Source organism: Lynx rufus, unplaced genomic scaffold (assembly GCF_022079265.1).
Source record: "Lynx rufus isolate CCGP_SWC_20201006 ecotype Redwood Valley unplaced genomic scaffold, mLynRuf1.p SCAF_7, whole genome shotgun sequence".
NCBI classification, from domain to species: Eukaryota; Metazoa; Chordata; class Mammalia; order Carnivora; family Felidae; genus Lynx; species Lynx rufus.
In genome coordinates this window covers 103,661,184-103,677,513 of record NW_025814889.1, presented here as the reverse complement: position 1 = coordinate 103,677,513, position 16,330 = coordinate 103,661,184, and the positions used below count along the sequence as shown (strand labels likewise).

Below are 16,330 nucleotides of genomic sequence, written 5' to 3'. Positions count from 1 at the left end.
AAAGATCTCCATACCTTTATTAAAGCCCATGGAGTTATAAAGCAAGCATGCTTGGGTAACTGACACATAAATATGTCTGAATAAGGATTTCAAGTAATGTTTTTTTTTATTAAGAACATATGCTTCCAACAATGTTAAATAAAAATTAGGCCAAACAAGGTACTCAAGGAAACGTCTGTATCAGAAATTGTAGGCTTCTTAATTTTTAGTGTTCCTCATCTTTGCACAGGAAAAAAATGGATCAGTAAATGAAAAAACACATATTGAATGTAATGTGATATAGTTGACTAATTATTCCATCAACAAAATAACACCTCTAATTTGGAATGAAACAACAACTAAACAGAAAAAAAGGCAATGAGAAAAATGTTCTTCTAACTTAGCATTTTAGAGTGACCAGAGAGTCATTCAGATCTGTGTTGTGTAACCAAATATTTTTAATTTGCTATTTATGACATTCTTCTTTTAGAAACAGTAAGATCCATTAACCCTGACAAGCAAGTGTATATACTAATGACATCACCACGTCATTGGGGTCACCTACACCTGTTTATCACCCCATGCACTAGGTTGTAACTTTCTGACCTATTTACCTTTAGTGACATTTGAAAACCTATTAGTCAAAAGCTGCAGAGAGTGTGAGGCCTGTAAATGATTTGAAGATATGTTAATCCCTCCCCATCACACCTGCTTTGGCAACTGTAATAACTGATTGTCTATGCAGCTTGGCCAAAGACTCTAGGGTGCTACTTTCTCTAGGAGGAAGGTCAAATGGGTTAGGAGGGGCCAGCTCCTGCCTGTGTGGCATATCCATTTGCTGCATGAGGTTATCCAACAGTTGAAGAAGAAAAAAATCTGACTCTAGCCCGTGAACCATTAATAATTTGGTTGAACTCTAAGCTAAGGTTCATATCTGTGCTAGCTAGTACTGGGGCGTTGAAAATGCTTCAACGAACATAAAAATTGTACCTACCAACTGTCGAATGCTGGTCTTCAGCTCTGTTCCTCACAGGAAAGTTATGTGGATGACTGTTATATATAGCTGAAGCAAGTGAGTACAGGTCTGAAGATATCTCTGCTGAACCCTCAAATAATTCTGCCATTGACTCTACTATGTTCACAGTTTCTGGAGCCATGGGATCATTTATATACTGTAATTAAAGACAGACATTTACAATGACCGTTTGTAACAGCTACACTTAATAGCTGTCATTAAGCTACACTTAAATACTTCACTCAAGTATTTAGTTAAAAAAAACTAGTAACTTTGGAATCACACTTTGCAAAAAGATAATATTATTTCCATGACTACTGTCTCCATTACATTCCCAGATTTCATTCTAAAGCTACTAAATTCCTGCATCATTTTGACACATTCTCATCACTCCATTATCTTAAGAGATCAATGCCATATTTTTGAATGAAGGAGATACTTGTTTCTGATTGGAGTTAGTTACTTTATTATAAAATTAGACATCCTCATACAAAGGTTTCATAACTAGACTATTTTAAAACTATCCACCCTCAAAACTAAGTGTTTTAGGCATTCTGCCTTATTAAAATATGTTTTGCTTGTCTGTGTGTTCTCATTTGTATATGAGGTATAAGAGGCCTGCATGCCTGCTTGATACATCAATAATGGTAATTTATCTATCATCAATTGAAGTTATAGACAAGAATAGCACTGCATGGTAATAGCTTTTAAACAGCCTATCCAAGGCTCTCGACCTAACGAATATTTTAAGTACCTGCAATTGCTCCTGCATCCCATAATGTACTTCACACATGTCAAGTTCACCAAAGTAACAGACGCTGAAGTGAAAATATCAGGGCACATTACAGATAGATACAGTAGGAGTTTCTATTTGGATAGCAAGGTGACTCTCTCCCTTCGCCTTCCCAACACAGCATAACTAATTGAGGAAAGGGTATTTGGGCCAAATAGAATTAGGTATTTTGTGTAGTTTTTCAACCTTGAAAATAAGACTGAACATTAATCGAAGTAAATGTTGCCTTAAGAAACTTAACAACCAAATGAATTGTGTAGACTCTGGATTCTAATTCGTATATATACATATATACATAAATACATATATACATATATATACATACCAACATAGGCTTTGAAGACAATCAGGGAAATTTGAATATGTTCTAGATATTAGATGACACCAAGATATATTAGTAATTCTGATAGTTGTGGGGATGGAATCACTGTATGAACCAAAATGTCCATGACTTTTAGAGATTTGTTCTTAGTTAGGCATGGAGGAACAAAATGAAGTCTGGAATTTATCTTAAAATATATCCAAGCAACAGCAACAATAGGAAACAGCTGACACAAGAATGGCAGGATGTTAATTACTGAATCCAGGTGATAGGCAAATAGGGGGTTACTATATTCTCTACTTATATCTGTTCAAAATTTTCCAAGATAAAATCATTTTGAAAAAATAGAAAACACTTCAAGAACTACCCACTTTTGGTCTATTCCCTTTCAAGTTCTGCTTCAAAGCTAACCTCAAAAACCCATTTTGAAAAAAAAGAAAATTATTTTATTCTTTCCCAACTCCATGCTCTTGTACCCTCAAAATTTATAATACATATAAAGGTTTTATTTATGTCTAACTTTTGGTAAACCTGTCTGTTAATTATCTTACTTTTGGGGGGGTATCTTTATCCTAGAGCCAAAAACAGGGTTTTTACTCCTAAATAACATCAATACTTAGTATTTAAAAAAAGTAAGAGGTGCTCAGGAAAAATCTCAAGAAGGCAAGGAACTTTTAGGCAGTTTGTGTAATCATCTACAAAGACAGGCCGTTTAAATCTAACTTTTCTGAGAGATAAAAGAATGGAGAAAAGATCTAAGGAAAGCTACTTCTCCAAATGATATTTATAAAATAAAATTATCTAAATTTTGTTACATTCTTAGCCAGAAAGATATTGTGATGAAAAGCAGGGGGACACCTATAGGATCTATTCTAAAAATGTTGTGATAAAGAACTCTGGATAGGGAACTCTATACTGGACAAGTTAAAGGTCTTCTATCTTCCAACGGCTCACTTCAGCTCTGCCTCCACAGGGAAATCAGGAAGGGCATGAATCACAAACACATAATTCAGAGATGCTCTGGTATTCCAGTCAATAGTTTATGCCTGAACCACACAGCTGTTTCCACTATCAATCAGTCACTCTTTGAAAATCTATTGTATACAAAGCACTGCAGAAGGTACAATGAGGTAGTACAAACAATTTTCCCGTGAACTATAATTTTGCATTCAATCTCCCAATATTTTATACTCCATGTCAGATAAATTATTGAAAGTTAAGCCATAGCATCCCATCAATTAGCTAAGTTAATCATCTCTGTTGACAAATGCCATTTCAATGTAAGAGCTGACCTCAATAATTCTGTCTGAATTTCTCCCAAATTCTGGTATTCTGGAAAGTCCCTTCCTAACTAGGGCAATGATTTGAACATCAGTTTTGTAACAACCCAGAATGTTATTAGTTATCACTGAGAGGGCCGTGCCATGAATATTTCTCACACTTCGCCTCTTTAAAAAGGCATTTGATATTGGGTTTTACAAAGGATGAAAAAAATATTTTATGGGCAAAAATTATGGGAAAGAACTAGAACTTAAGAAAGTAACTGGAAGGGGCTGAAGTGGAGATGAGGGAAATGGAAGGGAAAAGAGGCCCACTGCAACTCTGAAAGGTTTTAGACTCATTTAGTCCAGGGCTCTCAACCTCAGCACTACTGACAGTCTGTGTTAAATAATTTTTTTTGTTGTTGTAGGAAGTTTAGCCACATCCTTGGTCCCCACCCACTGGAAGCATCTCCCCAATTGTGACAAAGAAAAATGTCCCCAGGAATTGCCAACTGGATAGCAAAAATCTCCCCTGGTTGAGCACAACAGTTAGGGAATGTCACAGTTCATCAACATGAAAGGCCTCTCATATGCTACCCAGGAATCCTTGGAATTTATGTGAAAGAAGTAGAAGTTCTTTGGAGTTAAATTCCTAGTCCATCTGTATAAACCAACCTGATTCTACGTGTAATAACCTTCATTACAGCTAATGTGATTTTATTTTTTTAATCTCTATTATATCTATCAATTTAGACTCACTAAAAGTCTACTGGATTGAATTAACGAAATGTTTGACTTATTCTTAAGAAATGCTTCTATATTTTATTATAGACTAGAACATGATTTATGCTATCTGTTATTAAGCTGTGGCAAAAAAAAAAAGTTTGCAATTAGCATGTGTTTGGAAATCTAATGGGTATTTTACGTTATTTGGGTGACAAATTCTTAAAGCTTAATTCTGTTTCTGTTCCTAATGGTCAACAAAGTAAACTTTATCTCAAGCATTCCTAAACTACTCTTGAGTCCTGTCAGCTTCATTCCATAGCAATTGATAAAGCTTTCAGCTGGCTTTCTTCTCAGGTTCACGAATGACAAATATTGATATAATTGTGAAACACATCAGATGAAAAGATGTATCTGTATGAATCTCAGAAATTTGTAACACTAGGCAGTAAGATGGTATCTTTGGGGAAAAATTGCCCCAGGATTATATCAGAAGAACAAGTACTGGATGAGATCTGAGTGTGAAATTCAACTTACTAGTAGTCCATGGAGAGATGACTTTAGGGTTTTACAGACTTCAGTCTAAGTGGAATGAGCCTTACAAAGAAATTAATTTTATTCTTTGCATTGATATAAGTGGGAAATGAACATTAAAGAAGAAAATAGTTCTTCTCAATTTGGATCTAATCAAATTACATATGGAATACTGTGTTCAGCTGATTAAGAGACTCATTGACAAACTGGAAAATATACACAGGAGACTAATCAATAATATGAAGGATCTAGAAATCATAGCTGATGAGAAACTGAGGATGTTAATCCTTAGGGAAAGCATGGCCATCATCTTCAAATGATAAAAAATGAAATCATTGTATATTGCTGTTACTACCACAAAGACTAACATTGAAAACTATTATGTGTCAAATACAGTGCTAAGTAGTTTCACCCATGTGATATCACTTCATTATAGCCCAAAGAGTTAGGTATCAAGAACTCCAGGGGCACCTGGGTGGCTCAGTCGGTTAAGCATCCGACTTCGGCTCAGGTCATGATTTCGCAGTCTGTGAGTTCAAGCCCTGCGTCGGGCACTGTGCTGACAGCTCAGTGCCTGGAGCTTGCTTCAGATTCTGTGTCTCCCTCTCTCTCTGCCCCTTCCCTGCTCATGCTCTGTCTCTCTCTGTCTCAAAAATAAATAAAAACTTTTAAAAATTAAAAAAAAAAAAAAGAACTCCATTTTACAGTCGCCTGTTCAAGTTCACAACACTAGTCACAACAGAGGTAGGACTGAAACACATTTCCCTGGTTCCAAATTCCAAGCTCAAAGGCACTATAATCTACCATGTGGGTCTAGAGAGGAGACATGGGACAAACTGGTAAACATTAGAAGACAAATAGTTCCACTCAAACCAGGTAAAGAATAGGGTAGTTTCTTATTCATCTGTTTATCTTCTGACCTAACAGACTGCCGGGAACTGTATAATTACTTAATAAATACATGCCTGAGAGGCCATAAAGAAGAATATTTTAAAGTTCATTGAAGAGGAGTTGATTCTGTGGTAGCAAGTACCTTATTATCAGAGTTCATCAAATATTTTAGCAGAGGCTGGATTCCCAATGATTTATTAGGTATATTATACATGAGATTCATATATAAATTTGGAAGTTTAAATAAAAGTCTTCAAACACTGAGATTAAATTTTCTAGTATATTTTTCAAGTATTTGCTTAAATATTGAAAGTAAAATCTTATACATGTTTCAGCATGTTTCAATAACTGCTATTTATTAAGAAACAAACAAACCATTAGAGGACACTGGAAAAATAATTTCAATAAGGGTAATGAGATCAGATGAAGCCTAGCATAAGATGATTATAAGTTAATACTTCTTAAGTTTCATCATCATGATATACACAATATACATCATGATATACACATGGTGTTTACTTCTACAATCACTAAATAATATTCTTATACTGCTCTGTTAAGACTCAATTATTTCAGATAGTATCTATTGACTTTCTGCTATGATACTGAGGAGTTAGATTTCTTAAATAGATATATACTTGCCCCATCTGTTCTCAAGTCTTATTTGGTTATATCTCTAATTTAAGTAATATATTTAAATCTGGAAGGATTATTCTAATAGATTTGTGAAATATAAAATAGTTGGCTGGGAGACTGTGGTGGACAGTCTCTCAGGTGGTCCTCCTATTATTCCTACCTCCTGCTATTCATGTATTTGTATAATCCCCTCCTGTTGCAAGGGAAGGATGATTTTCATCTAACCAATGGAATAAGGCAAAGGTGAGAGGATAGCATTCCCATGATTATATTACACTATATTACACTATATAGATTCTGCTTGCTGGCATAATGAAGTAGATGGCCATGTTGTGACAATCCTTGTGGCAAAACTGTGGGAGGCCTCTACAAGCTGGAACTAAGTCTAGTCTCCAGTCAAAGAGCCAACAAGAAGCTGAGGCCCTCAGTTCTGCAGTCACAAGGAAATTAAATCTGCTGAAACTCTGCATGAGCCTGGAAATGGCTTCTTCCCAGTCAAGCCACCAAATGAGAACACAGCACAATCAGCCCTTGATTGCAGCATTGTGAGACCCTAAGTAGAGAATCCATCTAAGCTGTTTGGATTTTTGACCCACAGAAACCATGAGATAATAAATAAATTAGTTGTCTTAAGTTTATAGCAAATTGTTACACAACAATTACATTTGTGGCAAATTGTTATACAACAATGGAAAACTAATGTAGTAAGGTAACAACAGTCCAGGCAAGAGAGTATGCAATCCTGAGCTGGGGTGGAGACACAGTAATGAAATACGATACACGAAGGTCACCCTTTAGAGGTAATAATAACTGGTTTAACATTGAATGACTATTGAATGCTAAGTATAACCAAAGTCAGAGGTAGTCCCCTGGTTTTGAGTCTTTATGACAGAGAGGAGGATGGTGCCATGATCTGAAAAGAGAAATATCGGGCATGTAAAAGGCCTCCTAAATGCTTAGACAATGACCTTCAGGTCAGAGATCTGTGGTGTAATCCAAGGGGTAAAGGAATCCTAAGCCTAGTTGTCTGCTATCTAGGTTTCAAATTAGTCTCTCTCCAGGACTTGTTCTTGATAACTGAAACTATTAATTGCCTGGACAGACTTTCTTCTTATGTGTCTTGTGAAAACATTCATAGATCTCCATCACTGTCCCAGGATCTCTGTCTAGTATCTGTTCCTCACCTCAGCTTTGTCTCCTCCTTCTGATCATGAACCAGGCCACCATCCCCCAAAGGATTTTTGTTTTGTTTTGTTTTTATGAGGGGTAAATGAGTTTAGATGTGATAAACTCTGACAGAACCTCCCTAGAAATGGCTATAATTATGAATATAGTGTCAGAGAAAGATCAGAGTAGAAAGCAAGGCAAAGGAATAGTGCAGGTGGGAAGCTGTGATTAAAACTGTGAGATCGGGGCGCCTGGGTGGCGCAGTTGGTTAAGCGTCCGACTTCAGCCAGGTCACGATCTCGCGGTCCGTGAGTTCGAGCCCCGCGTCAGGCTCTGGGCTGATGGCTCAGAGCCTGGAGCCTGTTTCCGATTCTGTGTCTCCCTCTCTCTCTGCCCCTCCCCCATTCATGCTCTGTCTCTCTCTGTCCCAAAAATAAATAAACGTTGAAAAAAAAAATAAAAAAAATAAAACTGTGAGATCATCAAAAGGTGTAACGAGGGACACCTGGGTGGCTGAGCTGGTTGAGCATCTGACTCTTAATTTCAGCTCACTTCATGATCTCACAGCACATGAGATCAAGTCCCACATGGAGCGCTGCACTGACAGCGCAAAGCCTGCTTCGAATTTTCTCTCTCCCTCTGTCTCTCTCTCTGCCCTTCCTCACCACCCCTTTCTCAAAATAAATAAATGAACTTTAAAAAATGTGTAATGAGATGGCTGAAAACAGAACTGTCTGGAATACCTTTATAGTGAAGGAGTTAAAAAATTATAGGAGAACTAGCTTTTTCATTTTTTTTTTCATTAAACAAGACCAAAGTTTTACAAAGTTACAGCATATGAAAGTGGAGGAAGCATGAGGGAGAAAAAAGTAAAAAGCTGGAGACTGGGAGGACAGAAAGATAGATTTTGGAGGAGACAAGGAAGATGGGGACACTTAAAAATATACAACCACCTTATTTGACACTTAGATGTCACTGGTGAGTTCTAACAAGATTTCAGGGATTTAAGAGAATTCTTGTGAAAGGGTGTGGAGGCCATACTTTGAAAAGTCAGAGTGAATGAAAGGAAAGAGTCCTTATCCTGTATCAACGTCAAGAAAAAAGGATAATAAATGAACACATTAAACCAGAGATTGCATCTTTTATCTCCTTTACTTCTCACCCTGTAAGGTAGGTGTATAAGCCCTGCTTTTAAAATGAGGGCACCACATCTCCAAAATTTGACTTGTCCAAGGTTATGAGTTAGAAAAGGGGAGAGCCAGGACTAGGACCCAAGTCAGTTGGGATTTAGAGCCTCTGCTACATCAACTTCCTGAAAGATGAACCCAAACACCAGTCACATGGGAGAGCCAAAATACCAATAATGGGCCTGATCTAATAAAGAAAGACACCATCATAGAAATAAGGAGAAGTGTTATGTTTCCTTTTATTGAGAGAGGATAAGGAAGCTAATAACAAATGTCAAACGGGGTGAAAGTTTCAATGCCATTGTTAATAATCACAACAGGTCACAATTATGTCGCATAGCACTTACCACATGCCAGGTATAGTTCTACCTCTTTTATGCACATTAACCTACTAAGTAATTATTAATACCTTTGTCATAGGGACTCTTATAATCTCTATCTTTGAGAAGAACAAACTGTACAGATCAGAAGGGTCAGGCCAACTTTCCTAAGGTTAAACTAGCCATGATGGCAAAACAAAGGTTTAAACCCAAGCATTCTGTCTCCTAGGTCCATGCTCTCAATCTCTCTACTGTGGAGCCCATTAAGTGACCAGGATATAAACCCAGATTTATATGACCCCAAAGCTCATGTCCTTTTCCGTATATCACAGGAATTACAAGCTATGTCAACAGAGACAGAATCACAAAGAAGCCTTTCTAGAACGTCTTAGCTTCAAGAGAAAAACAGGTGTGGCTGGCTATTCAACAGATGTCATTAACAGAAGTGGGAGACCTGTCACCCAGTCCCGAAACAGCTAACTATCTAATTTAAGACTATCTTAGCAGGAGCAAAGGTTTAAACTTTGCCCTTCATCTGAGTTGTCAACTAGAGTATTAAAGAAAGTATAACTCACATCTTTTGCACACAGAAAAGGAGTAAACATAGGATTGAATTTTAATCCTGGGCTGGAGATGGTGAATAATTTGGAGCAATAAATCCTGGGCAGCCAGAGTGCATTGAGAACATAGTAACATCAATTTTCAAGTAGGTACAAGAAGTGGAAGAAGGCTGAGACTAGAAATAGAGTGGACAATATGTATGGGGAAAAATAATAGCACAGAAAAAATAGCTAGGAAAAAACAGTGATTCTGGACCAAAACAGTAGAAGCCAACTGCTGAATAGCCATCAGGTAGTGTCTGCAAGGCCCAGTGATTGCTGCACTCATTGGTACTAAGTACATTTATTTTTGTACCCATACCTGGATGTGACTAATCTGGAGGCTTAAACTCACAGGTGAATAGCTGGCTGGGTAAGGTAAATAAAGACAGGTAAGGGAAACCAGTGAGGCCTGTACTTCTAACCAAAAAAAAAAGGGGGGGGGGGATAAGACTTCCATTGTGAATAGTGGCAAACACATTGTCCTCTTATTTTATGTCTATGAATGATTTAATCTCCTTTATTTAGTCATTTACTTTCTTTAATCAAACATACTCTGTTTGGTTCTTTTTTTTTTTAATTTTTTACATTTATTTATTTGAGAGAGAGAGAGAGAGAGTGAGCAGGGGAGGGGCAGAGAGAGAGGGAGACACAGAATCCGAAGCAGGCTCCAGTCTCGGAGCTGTCAGCATAGAGCCCAACGTGGGGCTCGAACTCACATACTGTGAGTTCATGACCTGAAGTCTGATGCTTAACTGACTGAGCCACCCTGGTGCCCCTGAGAAAATTAGCTTCCAATGACTGAACAGGACAAGTCGTTTGTCAACAACAACTGCTAAATTACTGTGCCTTTCACTGGCAACCATTCCAAATTGCCAGCATAGCCTGGAAGGAGTGTTTAAATCATAACAGGAGTTTCTAAACAATTAGTTAACTGAATTACCATAATAATATTCACTTATGGAAGCTCCTTTAGTCCTGCTTAATTGCTCAATTAACATTTTATATGCTGAAAAAGAATAACAGCATTTAACTAATAATATATATTCTAAAAGGAAATATGGCCTTGCTAGATTATCAACATAGCCCAAATTTACTTCACTTTGTAACCATTATGCTTACCAAATATTTTGTGTTTGAATGCTGGAAACTTTTCCAAATTATGAGGGCTAGAACCAAAAGAAAGGGATCACCAAGAGGTGACATGAAAGTGCAATACCTCATCTTTTCCCGTGAGCAAAGTATTTTCCAAAATTACTCCTGTTTCTGAAACTAACACTTTGACTCGGTATTGGTTAATGATTCCATTTGGTTGTCGTGGTCTCTTCCAAGTAATTCTTATTTGTGTAGCTTCTACTTCTGCAACTTGTAAATCAAATATTGCACCTGGAACTAAAAAAATGAATAAAGAGGGAAACAGTTTAAAGTATATTATTAAATTTTAAAAATTCCTTAAGTTCTTAGCTCAAAATTTAAGATTCACAAGAAAGTCTATTAGAAAATAGACTAAAACAATTTACTATTTATTAACAATTAAATATGTGTAAGATTCTTTAAAGACACAGGTAAAGTTGAATTTCTACATTTTGTTCTCAAAAATGTGTATAAAAATAGGATAACATGGAACAATTTCCTCAAATTAAAATGTCACAATATTTGTTTGAAACATACTAATTAATAAAATAACTTCCCAAAGAAAGCTGTTTATGGATGATTAATGCACAGTAGAAACCTTGAAGGCTTAATAAAGATTATAATAACATATTGAAAAATAATATCCATAAGACTCTGAATGCAATGATATGTAGTGGGTAAATTCAATTAGGTTGCCTTTTAACTTTTTACGTGAGGTTGTTTGAAGAGTTGTTTGATTTTGGTCTGCTGGCTTTACAAATGAATTATGTGAGTTTCTAATTTTGGACTCCTTCACTCTTGCAACAATTAAAAAAAAAAACCAGAAACAAACTAATAACTGGTTAAAATAAAGCACCAAGTACTTAAATTCTAGTTAGAAAGTGACCAAAAGTGCCATCCAGTAAACTCCCCAGTGCCACAGGAGTAATAGATCAAGGATAAAGATGCCCTTGGCTTTTGTCTACATTTGTTTATGCCTCCTTGTGTGATTATGAATAGCTAATTAACTCTTCCCCTAAGTTTGCTGATCTATAAAGTGATCTATAAATATAATTATGGAACCTTGAATGAAAGGAATGTAAGGAACCTTGAATGAAATTTTCAGGAAAGAAAATAATATACCCCTTATGATCAATGTGGTAAAACATTGAATTCATTTCCCTAAGCTGTTTCACATTAGTATAGTTTTAGCAAATACCATCTAGAACAGAGGCACATTAGGGGTATAATATAAATAGAGAATGGCCTTTTTTCCCTTTTAAGATAACAAAAAGGAACTGAAAATTAATGTCACAGCTCCCACAAATATTATTTAAAACTAGTGAATGTAATTATGTTTTACATTAACCATATAAGAAATGTATGGAGTTTTCATTCCATAGGCTTTTTATCCTTTGTCTCTATAAAGTAATCATTAAAAAAAACCTAGACATTGTACTAATGTAAATATTTCTAAATGTTTATAATGGTTAATGGCTAGATGGATGAGTGAGTCATTCTTGCCTAAGAGCATATTATTTGATTATTGCAACCAAGATTTTCATGTTCAGCCTGGTAGTAAAACTGGTGCTCAGAAAACTGGGAGATAAACATGAAATGGATACAACTGTATTTTGCTATTTTTTTTTTTAAGTTTATTTATTTATTTTGAGAGAGCCAGAGACAGCACAAGCAGGGGAGGGGCACAGAGAGAATCCCAAGCAGGCTCCATGCTGCCAGTGCAGGGCCCAATTCAGGGCTCAAACCCACAAAGCTGCAAGATCACGACTCGAGCTGAAACCAAGAGTCGGACACTTAACTAACTGAGCCATCTAGAATTTGCTAATTCTTTGAATCCCCTTTTCCAAAAACATTTCAGTATATCTATATATAGAATGATAACTGTTTAGACTGATCTCTCCCCACAAAATTTCTAATCTGAAGGCAATACAGTTTGACCTTTCAAGGGTAGAGAAAGAGTTCTAGACTAGGACCCCATAATCACTGATTCACTCCAATATTCAACAGACTGAGCCCTCATCTTTTGGTCACTGTTCTAGGCACTTGAGGATAGACAGAGAAATAAGATACATAAAACCTTTTGCACAAGTCACCTCTTTCATAAATTTCTTTTCATTAACGTATATCATCCCTAGAGCTTGTGTTTCTATCATATTTACCAATACACATTTTTTCAAAGACAGATAAACTTTCATGTATATGATGATTAATATATAAATATATATTATTTACATATAAATATTTCAATGTATATAAAAATATACATATTTATTATATTATATATAATATATAAATAATATAGTATGTAATCAAATGGAAGAATAGTAGCGGTTTCTTTATCTTCTAATTTATTATATTTTTCAATATAACTTAATAAGTATTGCTCAATGACACTAATGTCTAAAATTACAATTCAAGTAAAGATTAAGTGGTTCTATATTACCTTAAAAATGTACCCAAAACATGTATAAGAACAACTGTAAAGCTATCTTTCTCTCTTTTTTCAATGAAAGAAGAAAAAGCTTGGGGGATAAAGGAAATGGAGTAGACAACAGTATATCTTGTCCTTAGAAAGATACTTGATCTGTTACACCACAAATTCTTATGGGGAAACTAGAGAAGTATGGATTAGATCAAACTCCATTACTATTGATACCAAATTAACTAAAGAAAATCAAATACAGAAGGCAATTATTCGTGGTTCAGCATCAATTCTGAGGTGCTGTCCACAGGGATTACCTAAGAATCATTCTCAAGTCAATACATATATAAATTTTATTAATAAATGAGAAACACAGTAGATGTATGAAGGGTAAATAATATTCCAAATGACTTGAAGTTTTCAAATGAAAAACTATTAGAAAAAATAAAATGGAGACAAATGGCACTGGGGCAAAGAAAATACATTAAAATAAATCTTGCCATTATCTAGCAAATTAATTACATTTTAATAAAGTTAATAAGTTTAAAATTTTTTAAAAATGTTTTTATTTATTTTTAAGACAGAGAGAGACAGAGCATAAGCAGGGAAGGGGCAGAGAGAGGGGGAGACACAGAATCTGAAGCAGGTTCCAGGCTCTGAGCTGTCAGCACAGAGCCTAATGCGGGGCTCAAACTCACAGAGTGTGAGATCATGACCTGAGATGAAGTCAGACGCTCAACTGACTGAGTCACCCAGGAGCCCCTATAAAGTTAATAAGTTTAATAACTTATTAATAACTTTAATAATTTATTAATAACTTTAATAAGTTAAATTAATTAAATTAGAAAAATACCTATTGACAAATAAAAGTCATTGAGAACCCTGAAAAGTTGACTCTCTCAATGATTTCCCTACTAAAGACAGTACCATTTGCAGAAAGTAGCAAGTTGAAGGACAGAAGTCTTCCCTTTCATAAGTCTATTTATGGAAGAATAAATACAGATTTGAATACTCTGTTTGCATTTAAGAAATTATATTAACCTTCTTATGAGATATTTAATACTGGTGACAGAAAGTTATTAGGGGATATTGAAGCAACAAAATTTTACTTAAGATTTGTTTAACCCTCATGGAAATGATAAGAAAATGCTGGTGCCTATGTTATATTCAATAGCACTATCTCATTAGGGATAGGCAACTCCACACTTTTTAACATTACTATATAATTATTGTATAATTATTAAATTTTAATTTTTTTCCAAAACCATCTTTTCATGCCTATGTAGAAATCTGTTCAGTAAAATATTAAGGGTTATGTAGGAATCTTATGAAATGTATAGGAATACTGCTATAATAACATGATACTAATTTGCTTTGATGATCAAAGTAGACTATGACCATAACATTCTCAGTGTGAACAAAATCAGTCCCATATTACTGAAATACCATATATCATTATCTATAAGATGTCAATTCAACATTTTTCTATGAATATCTAGAGATATGTTAGAACCCTATTGCTTTAAGAGAAATTAATTTAAAAATTGTTGTTAATAAATTTTTAAATAGACTATAGTCTACTTTTAAATATATAGAAGAAAATAAATTGCTAGGCTTAATTAGAATACAAAGAATCCTACTTTAATAAATAAAAAAAGAGGGATTCTTGGGTGGCTCACTCAGTTAAGCATCTGACGTCGGCTCTGGTCATGATCTCGCAGTTCGTGGGTTCGACCCCCCCATGTCAAACTCTGTGCTGACAACTCAGAGCCTGGAGCCTGCTTTGGATTCTGACTCCCTCTCTCTCTCTGCCCCTGCCCCACTCATGTTCTGTCTGTCTGTCTCTTTCTCTCTTTCAAAAATAAATAAGCATTAAAAAAATTAAAATAAAATTAGTATAAAATTAAAATTTCAATTTTAACTGAAAGTATGTAGTTCTAGTGAGTTATTAGATTGTTATCATATAGTTTAGATTCCTTTATTACAAGTTTTTAATTAGCAGGACCAGGATTCATTAGTGGTGTTGTCAGAAGTAGAAAGCGACATTTACTGCATTTGCTAGAGCATTCCATTGAAGTCCTTCTGAAGACTGAACTATCCTAAGAGAACTCCACGGAGGAAAGTTAGCATGCAGAGGTAAGGCCATGCCATTTCTGCCCTCAGTGGAACACACCTGTTGCCTATGGACGCTCCTGAAAGCCACCTGTATATGGTCAGGAAAGTAGGAAGATAAAACTCAGGATAAATTGTTTATTAAACATACACAAATGGGCCCTTTGTTCAAAACAATTTTGTGTAAAAAATAAGCCATGTGAAATACACCAAACAATGTCCTTAAAATTTCATTTTTTTCTTAATAAAAATGCAGAAATAAGGAAAAGGAGATGAACTGTTTAAATGATGCCCAAAATAAACAGCATGACATCATATGTGGCAATCTATTACCAATTCCCCTGTTTCTGTCAAATGCTATAGGCCAAGAAAGATGACAATAAAACAATAATCTTAAATTGTGGATTCAGTTTAGGAGCACCTACACTGGCTTGATTTGAAGGAAGACAAAAATTCTGAATTTACTTAACTGCATAACAAAAGAATAAAAGTTAGTTGGTCAATTAAGTTGATGGAGGAAATGCTATTAAAAATAAACTCAAGGACTCTAGTCTGATGAGGCCCAGGTCACTATGCTGGTTTTGCTACCTATTCATAAAGCTTTCTGACTTTCTAAGAAATGTTTATGAGCACTTATTAGATGAACATAAGGAGAGATTTAAGGTCTAATGGAAAAGACATAAACATTGCTAAGAATTTCTGACAGAAATACAATCGAAAAATGTTAAGAGGAAAAAAATGAGAAAATTTTGCTTATAAATATGCATCTACTTAATCTATGTATTGAAATCATAGACACATAAACATTTTCATTTGAAATTGAAATAAAACATAATTTTACGTTCTTTCAAACAGCAAAATATTACCAATGGTTAATTGTTCTTTGAAGGGGAGAATAACAAAATTCCCTAATAGTTGCTGCCCTCTAATGGTCAAATACTTGAGTGATTTATCTGATGAATGTATGCCCAATCTTTAGTTGTAGGTGTATGTGTGCACTTGCACACGTGTGTATTTAATTTACAAGTTACTGTATGTTACACACAAAAAAATATGGAACCTATTTATTTATTTATTTATTCATTCATTGATTTATTTGTTTATTTTTGAGAGAGAGAGAGAGAGAGGGTGAGAGGGAATGCGAGCAGGGGAGGGGTGGAGAGAGAGGGCTCAACACAGAACCTGAGGTAGGCTGCAGGCTCTTAGCTGTCAGCACAGAGCCCAACACAGGACT

The 16,330-nt window shown here is 35.3% G+C and overlaps 1 protein-coding gene across 1 annotated transcript in view; it reads right to left on the bottom strand.

Moving 5' to 3' along the window:
- The window catches only part of PTPRQ (protein tyrosine phosphatase receptor type Q), a 201,205-nt gene that overhangs the window by 171,029 nt on the left and 13,846 nt on the right, over positions 1-16,330 (bottom strand). The window contains exons 9-10 of the mRNA XM_047067212.1: positions 10,648-10,820; positions 974-1,151 (exon numbers count right to left, since the gene is read on the bottom strand). Of these exons, the coding sequence (XP_046923168.1) occupies positions 974-1,151; positions 10,648-10,820 (351 nt within the window). The remainder of the gene's footprint in view (positions 1-973; positions 1,152-10,647; positions 10,821-16,330) is intronic.